Source organism: Notamacropus eugenii, chromosome 2 (genome assembly GCF_028372415.1).
Source record: "Notamacropus eugenii isolate mMacEug1 chromosome 2, mMacEug1.pri_v2, whole genome shotgun sequence".
NCBI lineage: Eukaryota > Metazoa > Chordata > Mammalia > Diprotodontia > Macropodidae > Notamacropus > Notamacropus eugenii.
The window spans coordinates 426273720-426294905 of NC_092873.1; the positions used below are offsets into that span (position 1 = coordinate 426273720).

The 21186-nt window shown below is 37.3% G+C and overlaps 1 protein-coding gene across 2 annotated transcripts in view; it reads right to left on the bottom strand.

Moving 5' to 3' along the window:
* Positions 1-21186, bottom strand: part of DTL (denticleless E3 ubiquitin protein ligase homolog) — a 44432-nt gene that overhangs the window by 17912 nt on the left and 5334 nt on the right. Inside the window, exons 1-11 of one of the 2 annotated variants that reach the window (XM_072647892.1) lie at positions 20038-20196; positions 13828-13953; positions 12417-12515; positions 11122-11183; positions 10925-11045; positions 8985-9050; positions 8089-8201; positions 6754-6827; positions 4836-4939; positions 4357-4461; positions 455-567 (exon numbers count right to left, since the gene is read on the bottom strand). In XM_072647892.1, coding sequence (XP_072503993.1) covers positions 455-567; positions 4357-4461; positions 4836-4939; positions 6754-6827; positions 8089-8201; positions 8985-9050; positions 10925-11045; positions 11122-11183; positions 12417-12515; positions 13828-13870 — 900 coding nt within the window. In that variant the 5' untranslated portion in view covers positions 13871-13953; positions 20038-20196. Of the gene's footprint in view, positions 1-454; positions 568-4356; positions 4462-4835; positions 4940-6753; positions 6828-8088; positions 8202-8984; positions 9051-10924; positions 11046-11121; positions 11184-12416; positions 12516-13827; positions 13954-20037; positions 20197-21186 lie in introns of those variants that run through there. The other variant, XM_072647891.1, reaches the window with a different exon arrangement.

Here is a 21186-nt window from a genome sequence, read left to right on the forward strand (position 1 = left end):
AATGCCCACGGCGGGGGGGAAAAGTTACTAGTAAGTAGAAGAGAAGATAATTTTTATTACCAGGAATTCTAGCCATGGTATAGAGATTAATAGTTCCATAGAGAAGACAGAAGGAAGCATGTTTTTTTCAGAAGATGATGAAAAAGTAATTGATATTCTACCTACCCTCCTGAACTCCTAAATTCCTGAGAAACTTGATAATAGTTCAAGCAAGGACATCTTTTGAAAAGCTTCTAATACAAAAGTTATATGTTTTATAACATATACTAGTTTTTAACAACCAATGAGGACACAAGCTACTGATTGGGGCAAGAAGTAGGCTTTGATGAATACCTGGCATGGGAAATACTGCTAACATTATAGGATCACTATCAAATTCACACTATCTGTAGTAAAGAAAGAAGGGGGCTACAGCATTCTAGTGTCACACGTGCAGAGAAGTTTAGTCACTCACCTTCCAGATGTAGGCAGACTCATCACTTGAGCCACTGATCAGAAATTGATCATCTGGGCTAATGCTGGATTTGACATAAAAGGTTGAATTCTGGTGCCCATTGAAGATGGCCACTGCCAAAGGAAGGAGAAAACAACAAAATGTCAGCTTTCATTACTCCCAGGGCTCAACTACTAAAGATGCATAAATTTTCTATAGCATGTCCCTCTTCTCGCTCCCAGGCAGCAGGTAGCGCAGTAGACAAGAGTTCGAAGCTTGGAGTCAGGAAGACCTGAGTTCAAATCCCACTTCAGACTTTGTGACCTTGGGCGAGTCACAACCTCTATTTGCCTCAGTCTTTTCAACTGTAAGATGAGGATAAATAATAGCACCTATCTTGTAAGATTGTTGTGAGGATCATATGAGATAATATTTGTAAAAAGTATTTAACCCAGTGCCTGGCATAGAAGCTTAAGAAATACTTATTCTCCCATTTCACTTTACTTCCAAAAGGTGGTACGTATCAAATAGACAGGAATATGAATATAGTAATATTATCAAACAATCCTATGCAAATCACTTCAAACTGATCTTGCTATTCATTGTTTTTCAAATGTGTCCAATTCTTTGTGACTCCCAGAGAGGGGTTTACTTGGCAAAGATACTGGAGTGGTTTGCCATTTCCTCTTCCAGCTTGTTTTACAGATGAAGAAACTGACGTAAACTAGGTTAAGTGACTTGCCCAGGGTCATAGAGCTAATAAAAGTCTGAGGTTGGATTTCAACTCAGGAAGAGGAGTCATCTTGACTTCTAGTCCAGCATTTTATCCAGTGTACCACCTAGCTGCCCTGAAGCCAATTAGAGAAGCAGTATACTAATCTCCATTTCGATGCCTTTCTGAGCAGGATATGGAAAAGAAAACTGCAATATATGTTTAAATAACAAGGAAACAAGATGAGACATCTTCTAGATGGACAATATTTCTTTTAAGTAAAAAGGATCAGGTGAATTCTGGATATGGTTAATCTCATCTGAGGTGACAAATTTTTGGTTTAAGCAACTCCTTCAAATGGCCCAGATGCTTGAAATGTCAATGGTTAGTTGGGGTAGATGCAGGAAAAGGTCCAAAATGGTTATTCAAATCACAACAGTAAAACAAAGTTGGGCCCCCTCTTCAGATCCAATATCCAGGCAAGCTACATTGCTCAATTTCAGCACAATGGACTTGAGGGTTTCTACTTGAGGAGGCCAGATCACAAGACTTCTGGTAGCAAATTAACTATGAAAAAGCTCTTCCAATTATTAAAGTAGCATCTAACAGACTGAGAGGGCAGTATCACGCACTAAGTTCTCAGCAGGGAGACTGAAATTCAAAGCTACCTTGAAAGAACTCAGATTCCTCACCCCCCCCCACTCCCTACCCTCTCTGCTTTAGGCAGAATAAAGCTTAATCTTAGACCTTCATTTTTCTAGATGAAAATTAAACAGGATATAAAATTTTACACACAAAATGTACACACACACATACTATTCCAAAGGTCATTTACTTAAGCACAGAGATGTTTGGGCCTAATACACTACTGGGATAAGACCACAGAAAATCTGGTTCTCTTGTTCTGACTATAACTTAAAACTGGAACTGTTACTCTTTTCCTCACCTTCTACCCTAAAACTGCGATTGTCAAACTAGACCGGACTTCCCAGCAATCCCTAAGTGTTTACTGCCCTCTGCTGGTTCATGGTAAACTTAGTGTGATCACATCATTGGTTTCACTCTGAATGGTGGGCTAAATTTATCCTTTCTTTGCTCATTTGGGCTCTTATAGTACTCTGATAGTACTATCAGCTAGTACTGTAGTAATCCAGTACTGTAGATAGAGATTATGCCCAATATATATTGACCTCAGGACATGTCCTGAAAGATTCACAGATATTTAAAAGAAAAGGAAAAAATCTCAACTGATACAGTGTCAAAACTTCCTTTCCTCTCCTCATCATTGCCAAAACGTGGCTGTTCCCTGATGACATCATTTATTTTGCTTTGAAACTGTTTTCAGTGTGGGCTTGACTTTTTCACATTTCCCCTCTTTTTCACATTTCACACATCCCAATTACTACAGAGATTATGAATTCCTTCAACTTTCTACACCTCATAATTTCTCTGTATCTCTACTTATCTCTCCTATTTAGCTGTCACTTTCCTGCTCCAGCCCTCCTGATCCCAAAACAGAGTTCTACCCATGAGCCTCTTTTCTCTACATGCATTCTCTTAGCAAGCTCCTCCATTTTCATGGTTTCAACTATCATCTTTTATATGGACATCACAAATTTGCATCTTCTCACTTCTTTCCCCTAAAGTGTACTTCACCTGGCTCTGAGCTTTGTCACCTGACTGATCTAACAGCATCGGAAACTCAGTCCATCCAGATCAGATCTTTCTACAAACAAACAAAAACACCCCCCCCCCCCAATCTTCTGGATTTCTCCTGTTTCTAGGAATAACATTAGCATCCTTTTATTCATCAAGGCTACAATCAACTTTGGACTCCTCCCTCACTCTCATATCTAATCAGTCACTAAGTCACAGATTTATAGAAACTTAAGAGGTATAATCCAATCCTACTCCCTCCCCTGCCCACCCCATTTCAAGCAATTATTTGGTTCCCATTTGAAGTCCTTCAGTGAGAGGGGCTTTATTACAATCTCTTCAGAAAGCTTAATTCGCTTTTGGAAAGCTCTAACACTGATGAAATTTTTCTTTGTATCAAATCTAAATCTGCCTCTCCACAGCTTTCACCAATCACTCCTAACGTTGCTCTCTGTGGGCAGTCCCAAACTTTCCCCCTCATGAGTTCCTTATAACTGAAAGCAGTAATTCCTTCCTTAATTTTCCGTTCTCTAAATATCTAGAGTTTTTCCAACTGCCATACAGACCTTACCTCTAAGTCTGCCATGGCCAAAACTCTGGTTCAGGTTCTCATTACTTTCAACTCTGAGAATAGACCATTAAGGAGTCTCTCTCCTCAATCCATTTTATACACTGCAACCAGGGGTATTTTCTTAAGGTATACTTACTACTGAATAAACTCCAAAGTCCCTAGCATGGCATTAAAGGGCTATGATCTAAATAAATTACTCTTTTGACCTTAGCTCCCCTTATACTCCTTTTTCATGTTAGCCAAAGTAGGCTTACCAACTGTTCCTCATGATACCATTATTTCTTGCCTGTTTCATTTCCTCTGCCTTGATTATTCTATACCCCAGCCCCCAACCTCCTGTCTAAACCCCACTTATCTCCTTGAAGGTGCAGTTTACATGCTACCTCCTCTTCACATCCTTCCTTGACCCTTTCAGTTAGGATCGTGCATTTAAAACATGCACAAATGATCATAACATAAGGTAACAAATGATATATTCCTAATATTCTACCAGTTTCATAAGATCAAGGGCCATGTATTATTCATCTCTATATGCTCCATGGTACCAGAACAGTGTACTGTACTTATTAGATACCCGAGAAATTTTTGAATGAATAATCTAATGTTTGGGCATCATCTGGACTTCCTAAGGAATAATTTCATTCTCTTGTATATGTAGATCATAAACACTCAAATTATTTCAGGAGTCTAGAAAAGAGTAAATGAAATGTTAGGATTAAATCTAAGGCTAGGGTACAATATAAATGGTTGAGAAGAAGATGCTAAATGAGCTTTCTTGGCTCTTTTATCACCATACACACCATTATGTATAATACAAATAAGTCTTAAACATCTGATAAAAAAATTGAAGTCAAGTGAGTGTATTTGTTAAAAAAAATTCTGAAAAGCCTAAAAGTCTCTAAATGAGGTTAATTAGCAGTTGACTTTGAACAAAACTGTCATTTGAACTTCCTGACAGTCATTTCAATGACACCGTTGTCTTACCTGGAGAAGTCTTTAATCCTGTCATATTGAACACATAGATGTTATCATCTGTGCAGTTAGCAAACAGAGTAGAGCCAGTAGAATCCAAAATTAAACTTGAGTATCCTGAAAAAAGAAGACTTCCATCAGCAGGCCACTGGTAAGAGTGGGCAGTGCTAGCAGTAGTTTAGTGATAAAAATGGATCATAGCTATGAATAGATCATACCAAAATAATAATCCGATTTCTGCTTCTTCCAGGACAGAGAATCTTTTCTTTTAACATGGACAGAAAGCTCTTCAAATCCCAGATTAAACAACAATAACCCAATAACTCCAGAGTGCATAAAACCAAAAATTCCCAAGGGCAACTCTTCCATTTATTTATATAACTAAAAAAGTGGTTAGTTAATGTGACATGTTAATTTTTTAAGCTTTGAGACAAACTTGAAACCCTCCTGGTTCCCCTGAGGTCATGTTGCCCAAGCAAAGGCTTACTTACCTAGTTTTCGTGTGCTGCTACCTGGGTATGGGAAGGATTTGCAAGCCAGAGGTTCCTGTCGAAAGGCAGTATAATTCTTGCGCAGATCCCATACTTTGACCACCCTGGAAGTCAAGACAGAGGATAGGAGATTTTTAGAGCAGTTTCTTCCCCTCTCCAATTTACCTCACACCTACTAAGTTTGGAATGACTTTTGTCAGAACTCCTCTAACATCTCCACCAGGTGTACCGAAGGATTCTCATTGAGAAATGTGGAATGAGAGTTTATACAGATAGCTGACTGTGAAGCTTTGTTTGACAAAAGGGAAACAGATGTGATTTGACCCAATGATAGCAGTTACCTTGCAGTTTACTTGAAGGGAAAGGAAAAGGAAGAAGGCTGCTCTTGATAATACTTATCCCATTGTTTTCAGAAAGCACTTTCCAAGCCTATAATATTCAGCACATATCCTTCAACTCTGGTAAATGAAGTGATAGCTAAGGCTATTTCTTTTGAGATCTTAAGCAATAATTTAAATAATTGAGACTAGCTGTCCCTTGAAATGTTTAGATAACATAAGAAATTAAATAATTGTCTTAACATTCCACTTCAAATAAACCAACAATGTGAAAATAAAGTATTAGGGTTAGTACATAGTATCTCTGTTCAAAGACAGAGTAAGAAATAGCAATCAACTAAACATAACTAAAAAGTGAAGTCAATTTCTTTGATTCCTAGGACTTCAGTCTATAGTAAGATGCCAACTTCTAGACAACAGAAAGTCAACATCACACAGATTGAAAAAATGTTAACTTCTATACTAGGTACTACGGATAATAAGAGAAGGCAACAAGAGGAAAACAATAGCTCCTGTTTTCAAAAGCTTATGCAGAAACATGAAGCAAATACACATTCATGAAGTAATATGATTTCTTATCTTTTCCCGTTTCCAATAGAGCAATATATCAATAGTTACCAGCAAATCCAAACAGACTGATTTGTTTAGCAATCCAGAAAGGCAAAAGAATTATTGTGGACACTTTTGATTCTTTCCTCCTACCCAATGCTTCACTATGGCATGGTAGAAACCCTTGGTTCTCAAGATTATGCCTCCAGAGTGTAAGGTCTAGAATATGGGAGCATATTCTAACAATATGGGCAAAGCTTTATACAACAGTGATGGACTTAAGATATTGTCCAAGGACTAGCCTAGTTCCACGCAAAGAGGCTCACCATCAGACTGGCCAATAAATTCACAAGGATGGCTTACAAAGTCATTAAAGTGATTAGTATCTACATCAGGGGATTGAATATACATACCAACAAAATCACAGATCCTTGAAAAATACATACCTAAAAGATACTGAGACCTTATTGTTAGGTTGGAAAAGCAACTAGCTTTTGTTAGGGCTCCAATCAAAAATGTTAAAAAACAAATTCTGAAATAACCAGTTTCACAGAGGTTCTATTCTTAAACGCAGAGAGATAAATGTCTAATCCTCAAACACTAGGAACTCTGGCAGTTAAAATAAGGATAGATTATTGTAGCACAGAATTAAAAGTACTAGTCCTAAAATTCATAAAACCTGGCTAAATTTGACGTAAATACTTAGAAGCTGTGCAACCAAGGCTTCTGTGAAGCCAATTCCTCATATATGAAATAGAGATAAAAACACTTCTACAGTCTAACTCACCAGGTCTGGTATGAGGAAAATGCTTTGTAAATCTTAAAGGATCCATAAGTAAGTGAACTATTTTGTCTCTCTTGTTCTTGGGGTAGAAGAGACCTAATTGGGTTGATTTACTGGTATCCTGGTTTCAGCTGGGCTATTCATCCTATCAGAAGATACATGCCGAATTGTAATGGCACTGAGTTGGTTCCCTATCACACTTTCATCAAAGAGGTTTGTTCAAAGGTAATACAAACCATACTCTTACCCATCCACAGCTCCTGCTGACACTAGTGTATGCTCATCCTGAAACAGGACCACTGTTACACTCTGTTGGAAGTCCTAACAAGACAAGGGGAAAAGAAAAACAGTCACTTTCTTCTGATTCTGATAGCATTAATGCCTTCATTTACTATCTTCGCCTTACCCAGTTTTCTAACTCCCATCTACTTCTTGATAGAGAGAATCTAGCAGAAGTGGCTTCCTGGCCTATACCTTATCTGTGGCATAGTGCCTTGAAATCAAATGTCCTAGCAACTGCTCTTCTTTATAATATTCTCGAAATCTACCCCAAATGTTCACAAGGACTATTTGTACCCAACCCTATAGGGCATTCCAAGCTCATACTGGTCAGATTGGCCAAAGTCGGACACAATGTAACTTGACTCCAACATAGTGATGTCATTTTGGTCTCATTTTGGTCCTCTTCAAGAACAAAAGATGCCAACAACCAAACCATCCAACAATTAGAAAAGAAACAGATCAAAGTATTATTTTTAAAAAAGAAAGAAATATACAATATGCCTGATATGTAATCTTGAAATGTAAGTTGCCAGAAAGCAGGAACCATAGTCAAGACAGAACCTTAATATTTAGGTGCTCAGTTCAGGACCCTAATTCAGACCCTTACCACCTCTTACACAGATGATCAGCCTACCAGTTGATTTCCTTGTCTCCAGTCTCTCACTTCTCTAATCCATTCTCAAATTGTTGTCAAAAAATAACCTTCCTAAGGCACTGATCCAACTATGAAACCCCCTTCTCAAAAACCTTCACTAGCTCCTAAATGCCTCTGAAATACAAACTACTCAGCCTGGCATCAAGGACCTGTCACAAAGTAGCTCAAGTACCTCTCTCTCCCTTTATTTCATGCTGCTTGCTCTGATGCACTGTACATCCTATTCCCCAATTTAACAGTCCATCTCTTGTCTTTGCACATTTGCACAAATATAGCCTTATGTCTAGGACACACTCCATCTTCCCCTCTCCCTTTCAGTATCCTTCTCTCTGTTCAAATCTCAGCTATGTGCCACCTCTTCCACAAAATCTTCTAGACTGCCCATTTATTGGTTACTTCTTCAGCCTTAAATACCTTGCACTTATCTGCGTACATATTATCTTCCCAGGAGAATATATGCTCCTTGAGGGCAAAGATTATTTTTTGTATTCACAGCATCCAGCATCGTGCCTTCCTCATGGAAGGTGACCAATACAAGTCTACTTGAATCTGTGGCACCAACAACTAAATAAAGTCTTACCTAATTCCAGGCCACCACTGTAAGCCTAGATAACATTTCCTTGTTTAGGAATCTTCAGAACCTACCACAGAAGGAGCAAGTCCTCTTGAAATCTGCTTTTTCTTGGATTTCAGTGGGGTTGGTTTGTCCAAAGTGTTGTGAGCTCCACTGATTTGATTCACTTGTCTATAAAATCCATCTGAAAGATATTCCAGTAAATTTCATTTAAGTTTTATGATATTTGATCTCATGTTGAGTCTTAAAGAATAGAAACATCATAGAAAAGGCTTGGCTTCCCTCTGAATTCATTCGTGATTAGGTAAGAGAAACTAGCGCTAGAGAGAGCTGTACTACATTTAGTCAATGTTTTTAGCGTACTAAAGAAAAAAGTAAATAGCACATGATAAAAATCAATAAAAGTAACTAACTGTAAAATAACAGAAAGATGCTGTTACAAAGCTTTCTAATAGGATTACAAAGCAATTTGACCTTAATCCAAATCTCTAAAAACCAAGTTATTTAAATTAAAATTAAGGCAACTCTCACTCGTTTTATCCTAGTTTATAACTTTAATTATATTCTTTCCTACAGTTTGCAAAATAATCTGCTTTTAAAAAAATAATGTGTTCTAATGATAGTGATTCTTTTAACATCTGTCATTTCTGGATATACCTCTTACCCAACAAGCCTTCCTTTGTAACAAAAAAAAGCAATTAAGAAAAATCAACAGACAGTGACTATGTCTGGTAATGTATATAACAGTCTGAACCTATAGTCCCTTAAAACTTAGCTCTGAAGAAAAATCTAAAAATCTCAACAGGTGATATTCCCAACGATTATCAGAGATCACTTAACAGTTGTGTGAACACACACTCCCCCTAGTGGTCATTAGAAAAGATCATTCTACATTTCATTCCAGATACTGTAATAAGATTAAAGAAAAGAGTTCCCATATTTGGCAAAGTAAATACAGAATCACTACCTTTCTTATTGCACCTAGTATCCCAGACCATAATGTTGCCATCTCTTCCACCAGTACAGAAGACAGCTGCAAAAAAATGGAGTCACTGTTTAAGAAATCACACACACACATACACACCTACCCACTAAATGCAAGCCCTTTGAGGTCAGAGTCTATTATACTCTTCCATATGAATTCCCAATGACCAGCATAGTGCCTAGTGCTTAGCAGACACTTAATAAATGCTTGATTTTGATCAAGCTGATTTGTATGTGTATGCACACATACATACATATATACCCACATGCATGGAGTCACAGAATTTATAACTGGAAGGGATCTAAGAGATCACTTAATCATAGAATCTCCTTTGGAAGAGAAATCACCCGTCATCTAGCTCAACCCCTGTATTTCATGGGGCCAAAAGAGGCTGTTAAATGCTTTGCCCACAATTCCATGGCAGAGCTCAAACTGGAATCCAGTTCTCTGACTCTAACCCTGCTTAAATACAGGCTTGTTTCCCTCAGTTACCCACACGCTTGGGAGACAAGATTAGGGATCAGAAAATGCAAGAGAATGAATAATGCTAAAATGTAAGCTATTGACCCAAAGTGTTGAATTGGTAGTTCTTTCCACTCCACAAACAAAAATTATCAACAAAATACCTTAAAGAAAACAAGGTTTTAGGCACGCTTTTCTTCTTGTTAATTCTTCTTTGGGGCTTTAAGAATCAAATTTCAGAGTTTTTAAAAAATCAAATTCCTTTTTACAGAGGACTCAAATCAACTCTGCTATAGGTATGCATTTTATAAAATAGCTATGCTTCTGAAAAGTTGTGGGAAAATCAAAACTGTATTTGTCCCTTGATGGACTGTCACTGCTAATATCAGAAGCAGGCAAACAAATATGAAGTGACTTTTCTATGAACAAACTAGTACAATAGCTCAGTTACATGTTCATTTGTTCCATTTCCAAGGGAATGAAACTTTCAAAAGTGCTCTATATGTATAGAGGGTGAACCCAGAAGAAGGTGCTTTCTTTACATCCCCAAACTATCTGAACAAGGTTAACTCATTGATAAGATGTGACCCAAGGCCTAGCACATGGTACCTACCCTACCTCCCTGCCCTTTTACTACCATAATAAGGGAGACTGATGGATTGATTAGAGGCTACAACCTTGGACTTGGTTTTTTAAAAGAGCAGAAACATGTGAAAAGAAAGACCGTGAAAGGGACTAAACCTAGGAAACAGACTCGGCTGTTGAGAGAGGCCTGTGAGAGGCAGCAGGGACAGAATGGTAAATTGCAGGGTCAAGGTAGGAGGGGCTAGAATTTGAGCTTAGCAGCAATGGAGTGATAACTCATATCAAAGTAATAATGGGAACTTAGGAAAATCAATTAGAGGAACAAATCCACATCGTGTTTTTCACTATAATGTAGACTCTTGCTCTGGATTAGGAGTTAATGCTCTATTGGCCCTCAGCACTTTTTTCTAGTGGGGAGAGGTAGGGACCTCAACCCCAATAGTACTGTAAGTCCAGAGCACTATTTCATTTCCTGAGATGTAGGGCTTACTAGAAAAAAAAGGAAAGTGAGGTTGACTGTTTATAGGGTTGAACACAGATCCTCTACATTTCTGTCTGTCTCATGTACAGCCAGTTCTCACCACAGATCTCCCCCTCCCCTGTCCGAAGCTCTGCACCTCACCCAGCCTGAGGGCTTTGGTGCCTGCCCCTTCCCCCTGCTGAATTTGTAAAATGAGAGTTTACATAAAGCAAAAATTGTCTGTATTTGATGTTATATCAGCCTTAATGTTTGTACTTTATAATACAGGAAATAACTAAGAAGCTAAGTGACTTGTGCACAGCAAAACAAATCATAAGTGGTAGAGAAACACATGTTGACTCCAAGTCAACCTGTGCATCATGGTACAATGGAAAGAATGGGTACTAACACTCACCTTTCTCAAATTTAGAGAAGGAAACTGACTTGAGGCTGCATTGATGACCTTTGCAAACTCCGATAAGCTCACCAGTTTTCACATCCCAAATCTTGGCTGTCTGATCTCCTGATGCTGTGACCTTACAGAAATAAGGGACCAGAGTTTAGTCAGCATCTTGCCAGTGTTTATTTAGTACTAACAAGAAAGTCACTTACAAGTCTGTGCTCTCCAGGGACCCAGGCCAGGTCAAAGATAGCATTCCAATGGGCCATCCACTCTACACAAAGAAAAGAGAGGTAAGAACTAACTAGAACAGGGCTTTTGGGAATCATATTAATAGTAATCTAACTATTCTGGCAGTTCTAGAGACAAGTTGAGGACATAATGTGATCTGTCTGTCACTGTTTCATTGCTACTTCTACAGCAGTTTAGCGTCTTGCTCCCACTGTCACCACTATCTTGACTCTGGCCCTTGTCTTAAACAAACTCATTCATTCTTTCTGAGAATAAATAAATCAGAAAGGCAGTAGGTGATCAGTAGTCAGAGCAACAACCACTATTAATCCATATGAATGAACAAATAAATATCAGATAGGTCCATTTTCTGAATAGTTAGAATGCAAATGATACTAAAGTTAAAAATTTATACACACACACACAAAAAACAGAAATTATATTTTGCTGCAAATGTGACACTAAAACTTGAATTTCTTATTACTGGCCCCAAATCTCCACTACTTCTATAGCATTCAAATACAATCTGGCAAAAGTTGTCAAATCTTATCAAGTTTCCCTTCAAAATCTCTCAAATCCATTTTTTCCACCTAGTTCCCACACTCACCATATTAGTGTATGCTGTCACTATCTAACCTGAACTACGAAAATAGTCTTTTAACTGATTTCCCTACTTCTAGTCATTCCACTCTTGAATTTATTGTATACACCACCAACAAATTCATTTTCTTAAAGTAAAGATTTGATCTGCTTAAAAACCTTCAATACAAAAACAGGTAGCTATTAAATCTTAACCCGCCTGCCCTATTCCTACTCCTTCATTGTTGAGTATACTTTTCCATACTTTCCCTTCTCCAAATCTTTACTCCTGTCATTACTTCTCCCTGTAGTGTCCTAGCCCCTAACAATCTTCTCCCATTGAAATTTAACCCATCTTTTGAATCTAGTTCAAATGTCCTATCTTTCATAAGTCTTTTCTATTCCTCCTCTAAACCCCCATAATATATATATATATATATATATATATATATATTTTTTTTTTACCACCTATGGCATTTATTATATTCTACTTTGTAATGTAGCTATTTCTATGCTTGTCTTATTCCTCCAGCCCTCACTGACCCAACTAGATTGTGAGCTCCTTGCGGACAGGCATCCATGTTCTCATGTGCTATGTATTTCCCACAGTACTCAGTACGTAGGACCACATACTTCTGAAGTTGTGAACTAATGTTTTCCCCAATGTATTTAAGTCTATCGATTTAAGAAGACTTACCTTGGAAGAACTTCTTTCTGCAAGCTCGAGATTCTGTGTTATATAGTCTCACAAAGCCTTCTTCATTGGCCACTGCAAGGATGTGCTCCAAATTGGGAGCTAAAGAAAAAAAAAGGTAAAGATCAATATGAACACTACCACCAAAGGTAGAGGTTCAAGACATTAAAATAAAACAATTCCACTAGGCAGAATTAAGATAGGGATGAACTGGAAGACAGAGCTTCCTTAAGATTTCCACAAGGTCTCCTTGTGTTTACTCAAATTTCTAATAAAACCTGAACTCATACTTATCCATGGCAATTTATAAATAACACTATAGCCTCTTCTAACCTTTAGGACTGTAAAATCCATTTTTAACCTAATTTTATAGTACTCTTAGATAGGGCCAGACGATTGCACTAGTTTAAACAATTCATAGCTTACTCTTAAAAGAATGGCTGAATTAATTCAGACAGATATCAATAGTCAAAGGTGCTACTTAGAAAAAGTTACAGTTTGACCACTAGTGACTCAGTTCATTGAAGGGATGAGTTACAATTTCAGGTTTTCCTTCTACATTTTTCTCTATTAACTAACTCTATTTGTTTTGGCCTATGCATATGATTTAGGGAAATATATGGAACTGACCAAGAATAGGTGGATTCACTAAAAAATATGCAACAGTAAAAAAAAAAAATACAATAATCCATTGGCTAACTCCATCACCTGCCTGACAAATGATACACTGATAAAGATTTTTTTAGTCTATACCTATGATTTTATCAGTGTGGAGAATCTCTTCATGAATGGCAGCTGGCCCAGGGTTGCCTAGAACACGGATGAGAGCTTGCCCATAGTCATACAAAGGCAAGAACTGACCTCAGTCTTTTTGATTCCAAGGCTAACTTTCTATTCATTCTACTGTACTGCTTCTCAAAAAGGAATATTAGAAATAAAAGGATTATTATTAAAAGGAAAAAAATATTCCTAAAACAATTCTGAAACTCATGTTTCCCAAAAGTGAGCAAAATACTTCCAGTACTTTATAGCCACAGCACCTCTTCACCTTTCTCACAGTGCTAGAACTTGGGAGGTGAGGTGCAGGCAAGGCCAAAACAGGGGCCCTTAGCTCTACCACACTCCAATGGCAATGGGGAAATTGGCAGTTTTAAACTTTACTTTTTTCATTAAAGTCTTTGCTAAAAAACAAAAAAGGGTAGAAAGATGCCACCCTTTTTTGAGCCAGTTCTGAGGAAAGGGCTGGCATACAGCTGAATAGTTTAGAGGATACATTTATTTTTTTTAAAAACCTCTACCCCCTACCTAAGTGTAAAAAAAAAAAAGGCCTCAGCATAGTATAAAACTGAGACAGATAAATTTCTATTCAGGCCTAATGTGGATTTTAACTCTTTAAAGGGGTCAAAAGCCTTACCAGTAGAAAAGGTACACCCGAAAGGAGGAACCGGAACTCCCATCTCTCCATAAGAAATGTGATCATCATTATAACTGCATTGGTACCCAGCTAGGAGTGACTGGAGAGGATACTGCGAAGACCACCCTAAAATAAAAAAAGTAAATTCCTTACAGAGATAATAGATTTAGAGCTGGAAAGGTCCTCAGAGGTCATTTAATACAAACCCAGAATTTTAGATGAGGAAATGTAGTTATTGCCCAACATCATGAAGTTAACCAGAGGCACAGCTGGTTATTTTTGAGCCAGAGTGCTCTGAATCCAGATTCAGCACTTATCCCACTGTACTACATTGCCTATCAATTACAGATACCTCATACTTCAGCATTTTTTATATACAAAGAGGTTAACTATTTTCATACCATTCTAACAAAAGGTCATTCACATGAGCTTGCACTTTTTATAAACAGAGATAGTTTTTGTAAACAAAGAGGTACATATCCTTATACATTTCACAGAAAAGTAAACTTTGTGAGCCAGTACTTTTCATAAACATTTATACTATATATACTTCACAAAAAAGGCCATTTGCAATGAGTCACTATTCCTCATCTTATATCACCCATGTGCCTTCTGCCACTGTCCCCTCCTTCTGTCTCACAAGGTTAACTCCATTCTGTGCTGTCTCCTCCCAACAGACTGCTCCCTCTGCATTTTCCACTCATCACTTCTCTTCAATTTTTCCTTACCTACTAGCTCCCTCCTTACTGCCTACAAACATGCCCAAGTCCTCCCATCCTTCCCTTGATCTTTCCATCCCCATACTCTTCCTAGATACCTCTCATCCTTGGTAGCTAAACTTGAAAAGGCCTTTTACAATAGGTGCTTCCACTTCCTCTCCGGTCACTCTCTTCTTAAGCCCTTACAATCTGGCTTCTGACCTTATCATTCCACTTACGCATTCTTGGAAGAGGTCAAGAAGGATTTTAAAGGCCAAATTAGAAAAGCAGAAGAAAAACTGACCAATGATTTTAAAAATACAATAGACAAAATGAAAAAAATAACTCACTGAAGAGAACAGCCCCATAAAAAGTAATATTGGCCAAATGGATAAGGAGGTACAAAACCTCATTAGAGAAAATAGCTACTTAAAAGGAAATGGAAAAGGAGGTATAAAAGCTAACTAAAGAAAGCAATTTGTTAAAAATTAGAATTGGCCAAATAGAAGCTAATGACTCTTTGAGGCATCAAGAAATCAGTCAAACAAAATCTAAAGAATGAAAAAAATACAAGAAAATGTAAAGTATCTCAATGGTAAAACAACTGATTGGAAAATAGAACCAGGAGAGAAAATCTAAAATTATTGGTCTGCTGGAAAGCCATGATGAAATAAAAAGAGCCTGGACAGCATCTTTCAAGAAATTTAAATGGAAAACTGCCCAGAGATCCTAGATTCACAGAGTAAAATAGTCATAAAAAGAATCCACCAATCACCACCTGAAAGAGATTCCAAATTGAAAACATCAAGGAATATTGTTGCCAAGTTCCAGAATTATCAGGTCAAGGAGACACTACTGCAAGCAGCCAGAAAGAAACAATTCAAATATTGAAGAACTACAGTCAAGATCACACAGGACCTTGGCTTCTACATTAAAAAATCTGAGGGATTATAATATGATATTCCATAAGGCAAAGGAACTTGGACTACAACCAAGGATCAATTACCCAGCAAAACTGAGCATAATCTTTCAAGCAAAGAGATGGACACTCAAGGAAATAAAGAATTTCCAGACCTTCCTGATGAAAAGGCCAGAGCTCAACAGAAAGTTTGATCTTCAAATACAAGACTCAAGAGAGGCATAAAAAGGAAAAAAAACCCTTTTTATTTAATATGGGCAAATTTTTTACATCCCTATATGGGAGGATGATACTTGTTAATCTTGAGAATTGTATATTTATTACAGTATTTAAAAGGGATATACATAGATAGAGGATGTGGGTATAAATTAACTGGTGTGATGAAAAAAACCTAATTAAGGGAGTATGAAGGGAGAAGAGAAAAAGAGGAAGCAGAAAAGGGTAAATTATATCACATGCAGAGGCACAAAAACATATTATAGTAGAGGGAAAGAAGGGAAGATGATTTGAGCTTCAAGCTCATAGGATTTGGTTCAAGAAGGGAATACCATACTCAGTTAAGCATAGAAAGCTAACTTGCCTTACAGGTAGTAGGAGGGGAAAGGGGAAAGAAAAGGGAGGTGGGGCTGATGGAAGGGAGGGAAGATTGAGGGAGACAGTGGTCAAAAGCAAAACTCTTTTGAGAAGGGGAAGAGAGAAATAAAAGCACAAATGGGAGGGGAATAAGACAGAGAGAAAGACATAGATAGTAATCATAGCTTTGAACGTGAATGGGATAAACTCTCCCATAAAATGGAGGCAGATAGCAGAATAGATTAAAAACCATAATCCTACAATATGTTGTTTACAAGAAACACATTTGAAACAGGGGCATATACACAGGGTCAGAGTAGAATATATTATGCTTCAGCTGAAGTAAAAAAAGCAGGAGTAGCAATCCTAATCTCAGACAAAACAAAAGAAAAAAAATCTAATCAAAAGAGATAAGGAAGGAAACTGTATCCTGCTAAAAGGCACCACAGACAATGAAGTAATGGAGTAATATCATTACTAAACATATATGCACAAAGTGGTACAGCATCCAAATTCTTAGAGGAGAAGTTTAAGGGAGTTACAGGAAGAAATAGACAGCAAAACTATACTAATGGGGGACCTCAACCTCCCCCTCTCTGAACTTAATAAATCTAACCTCAAAATAAATAAGAAAGAAGTTAAGGAGGCGAATAGAATTCTGGAAAAGATAGATACAATAGACCTCTGGAGAAAACTGAATGGGGATAGAAAGGAATTTTTCTCAGGGGTACATGGTACGTACATAAAAACTGACCATGTACTAAGGCATAAAAACCTCACAATCCAGTGCAGAAAGGCAGAAATAGTCAATGTATCCTTTTCGAATCAAGATGCAATAAAAATTTTATGTAATAAAGGGCCATGGAAAGTTAGACCAAAAATTATTTGGACACTAAATAATCCCATCCTTAAGAATGAGTGGGTCAAACAAATAAATTACAGAAACAATCAATAACTTCATTCAAGAGAATGATAATTATGAGATAACCCATCAAAACTTATGGGATGCAGCAAAAGCAGATAGGGGAAGTTTAAAATCTCTGAATGCTTACATGAATGAAATAGACAAAGAGGAGCTCAATATATTGGGCATGCAACTGAAAAATATAGAAAAAGAACAAACCGAAAATCCCCAATTAAATACCAAAGTAGAAATACTGAAAACCAAAGGAGACATGAATAAAATTGAAATTAAGAAAACTACTGAACTACTAAATAAAACTAAGAGCTGATTTTATGAAAAAAAATAAAATAAAATTGATAAACCTTTAGTCAATTTTATTTAAAAAAAGAAAAAGAAGAAAATCAAATTACCAGTATCAAAAATGAAAAGCGTAAATTCACCTTCAATGAAGAGGAAATTAAAACAGTAATTAGAAATTATTTTGCCCAAATGTATGACCATAAATTTGACAATCTTAGTGAAATGGATGAGTATTTACAAAAATATAAATTGCCCAGATTAACAGAAGAGGAAGCAAAATAACCCCATCTCAGAAAAAGAAACTGCACAAGCCATCAATGAACTCCCTAGGAAAAAATCTCCAGGGCCAGATGGATTTATAAGTGAATTCTATCAAACATTTAAAGAACAGTTAATTCCAATACTATATAGACTATTTGGGAAAATTGGAGGAGTCCTATCAAATTCTTTTTATGATACAAATATGGTGCTTATACCTAAACTGAGAAGAGCCAAAACAGAGAAAGAAAATTATAGATCAATTTTCCTAATGAATATAGATGAAAAAATTTTAAATAAGATATTAGCAAAAAGATTACAGCAAATTATGACAAGAATAATGCACTTTGATAAGGTAGGAATGCAGGGCTGGTTCAATAGTTGCAAAACTATCAGTATAATTAATCATATAAACAACAAAACTATCAGATACCATATGATTATCTCAATAGATGCAGAAAAAGCTTTTGACAAAATACAACACCCATTCCTATTGAAAACACTGGAGTGTTTAGGAATAAATGGAATCTTCCTTAAAATAATAAGTAGCATTTGCCTAATACTATCAGCAAGCATTATATGTAATGGGGATAAGCTAGATGCATTTCCAAAATGAGCAGGGTTCACAAGGATGTCTATTATCACCACTGTTATTCAATATGGTACTAGAAATGTAAGCTTTAGCAGTAAGAAAAATAGAAGGAATTAGAATAGGCAAAGAAGAAACTAAGTTATCATTCTTTGCAGATGATACGATGATATACTTAGAGACTCCTAGAGAATCAAGTAAAAAACTACTTGAAATAATAAACAACTTTAGCAAAGTTGCAGGATACAAAATAAACTCATATGAAACACCTGCATTTCTATATATTACTAATAAAGCTCAACAGCAAGAGATAGAGAAATCCCATTTAAAGTTACTGTAGACCCTATAAAATATTTGGGAATCTACCTGCCAAAACAAACCCAGGGACTACATGAACGCAATTACAAAACACTTTTCACACAAAGTCAGATCCAAAAAACTAGAAAACATCAGTTGCTTGTGGTTAGACCAAGCTAATATAATAAAAATGACAATTCTACCTAAATTAATATACTTTTTCAGTGCCATATCAAAATACCAAAATACTATTCTATAGAACTAGAAAAAATAATATCAAAATTCATCTGGAAGAACAAAAGGACCAGAATACCAAGAGAATTAACGAAAAGAAATACTAAGGAAGGTTGCCTAGCCATACCAGATCTTATTGTGTTACAAAGCAGCAATCATCAAAACCACTTGGTACTGGCTAAGAAATAGGTAGATCAGTGGAATAAGTTGAGTAAATGATACACTAGTCAATGTCTACTGTTTGATAAACCCAGGGATCTCAGCTTCTGGGATAAGAACTCAATGTTTTACAAAAACTGCTGGGAAAACTGGAACACAGTATGGCAGAATCTGGGCATAGACCAATGCCTGACCACCATCCACCAGAATAAAGTCCAAATGGGTATACAACGGTAGGTATAAAAGCTGATACTATAAACCAATTAGGGGAGCAAGGAATAGTTTATGTCAGATTTATGGAGAATGGAGGACTTTTGACCAAATAAGAGATAGAGAACATTATGAAATGCAAAATGGATAAATCTGATTACATCAAATCGAAAACGTTTTGCAAAAAGCCAATGCAACCAAGATTAGGAAGAAAGCAGAAAACTGGTAATTTTTACAATTAGCGTCTGTGATAAAGGCCTCATTTCTAAAATACATAGAAAAGGAGCCCTGTAGGCAGCAGGCAGGTGCTGACTCACTGCGTGACCACCCACTGCAGCAACACCACTAAGTGGGGCAAGTCCTTGTTCCGCTTTCCGCAAGGACTGCAGTTCGGCTGCTGTGGGACTGCTTTGTGTGGGGCCACCGCACCAACTGGTACAGGGGCAACACCACTGAGTCATGTTCCAACCACTTTGCCCTCTGCTGCTTCGACCTCTCTTCTGTCATCCAGAAGAACCTGCACTTCTCCCAGCACATGCAGCTGGTAGCAGGTACTGTGCCCACCCTGCACCAGGTGCTGGCCCTGCCCCTCAAAGAGCCCCCAGAGGAGCAGGCACCAGCCCCTGCCTCTGGCCCCTAGGAGGAGCTGCCCCAGGAGGTCCAACCAGTAGCTCAGCAGCTGGATGAGCCCACACTCTGCAGACCTGTATGAAGCTACCCAGACACAAGTAGATGTTGATCACCAATCTAATGATGTCACTTCAGTGCTATGTTACTGTGAAGATGCCATGTTCATCCTCATTGAAAGCATTTGACAACATAGCTGAAAACATCATGCTAATAATAAGCATGGGAACAAGCACACAGCCATGTTTCACTCCATTGGTGACTGGGAAGGCACAAGAGCATTGTCCACTATCCAAAACCCAGGCAAACATGCTATCATGAAATTGACATACAATACGGACGAACTTTTCTGGGCAACCAAATTCTGACATAATTTTCCATAAGCCCTCATGACTAACAGTGTCAAAGGCCTTGGTCAGCTCTACACACATTGTGTACAGACCTCTGTTCTACTCCTGGAATTTCTCCTGGAGTTGTCGGACAGCAAACACTGTTCCTTGGCCCTTTCTGAAGTCACACCGGCTCTCAGGTACATGACCATCTACCAGGTGAAGGATCAGCCTAGTAAGGAGGACTCTAGCAAGAATTCTGCAAGCAATGACTAGGAGAGAGTGTGAGTCAGATTAATTTACATCAACTTATTGTCTCAAATTATTTAGACTTCTATTAGTCAAATAATGTAAAACTTCATTCCCAGAAGAATTTCAAACATATGGTCTTCCATGGCCTAGTTTTTCTCTCATCAATAATACCTTTTTTACTTTTTGTTCTAATAAATTAAATGTCTGGGAAGAAAGTACGTGCAAGTTAAGTTGCATCAACCAGGGAAATTCCTATAGCAGTATCATTCAAACAGCCATGCCATTACTGTGGTTTCTGGAGAAACTTATTTTATATACTATAATTTTTTTTTGAGAACAATGAAAAGAAGCTTCCATTTTGCAACTCTTGTATACTGTTGGCTCTGTACAGATGGACTGCATATATTTTATCTCCAGAAGTATAAATAAAAGGATTTTTTTTGAAGTTCATTTCAACTCTGACTTAACTTTGACCAGTATAGCTTTTTAAAAAATAAAAAAATAAAATTAAAATACATAGAAAACTGAGTCAAATTTATAACACAAGCCATTCTCACATTCATAAGTGATCAAAGGAACAGGCAGTTTTTGGAGGAAAAAATTAAAAGCTATTTATAGTCATACAAAAAAATGCTCTAAATCACTATTGATTAGAGAGATGCAAATCAAAACTGAGGTACCACATCACACCTATCAGATTGGCTAACTGGAAAATGATAAACATTGGAGAAAACGTAGGAAAATTTGAACACTAATTCACTGTTAGTGGCACTGTGAGCTGATTCACCCAATCTGGACAGCAATTTGGAACTATGCCCAAAGGGCTACAAAAATGTGCATACTCTTTGACCCAGCAATACCACATCTAGGACTGTATCCCAAAGAGATCATAAAAATGGGGAAAGACTCACATGTACAAAAATATTTATAGCAGCTTTTCCTGGTAGCCAAGAACTGGAAATTGAGGGGATGCCCATCAACTGGGAAATGGCTGAACAAGTTGTGGTATA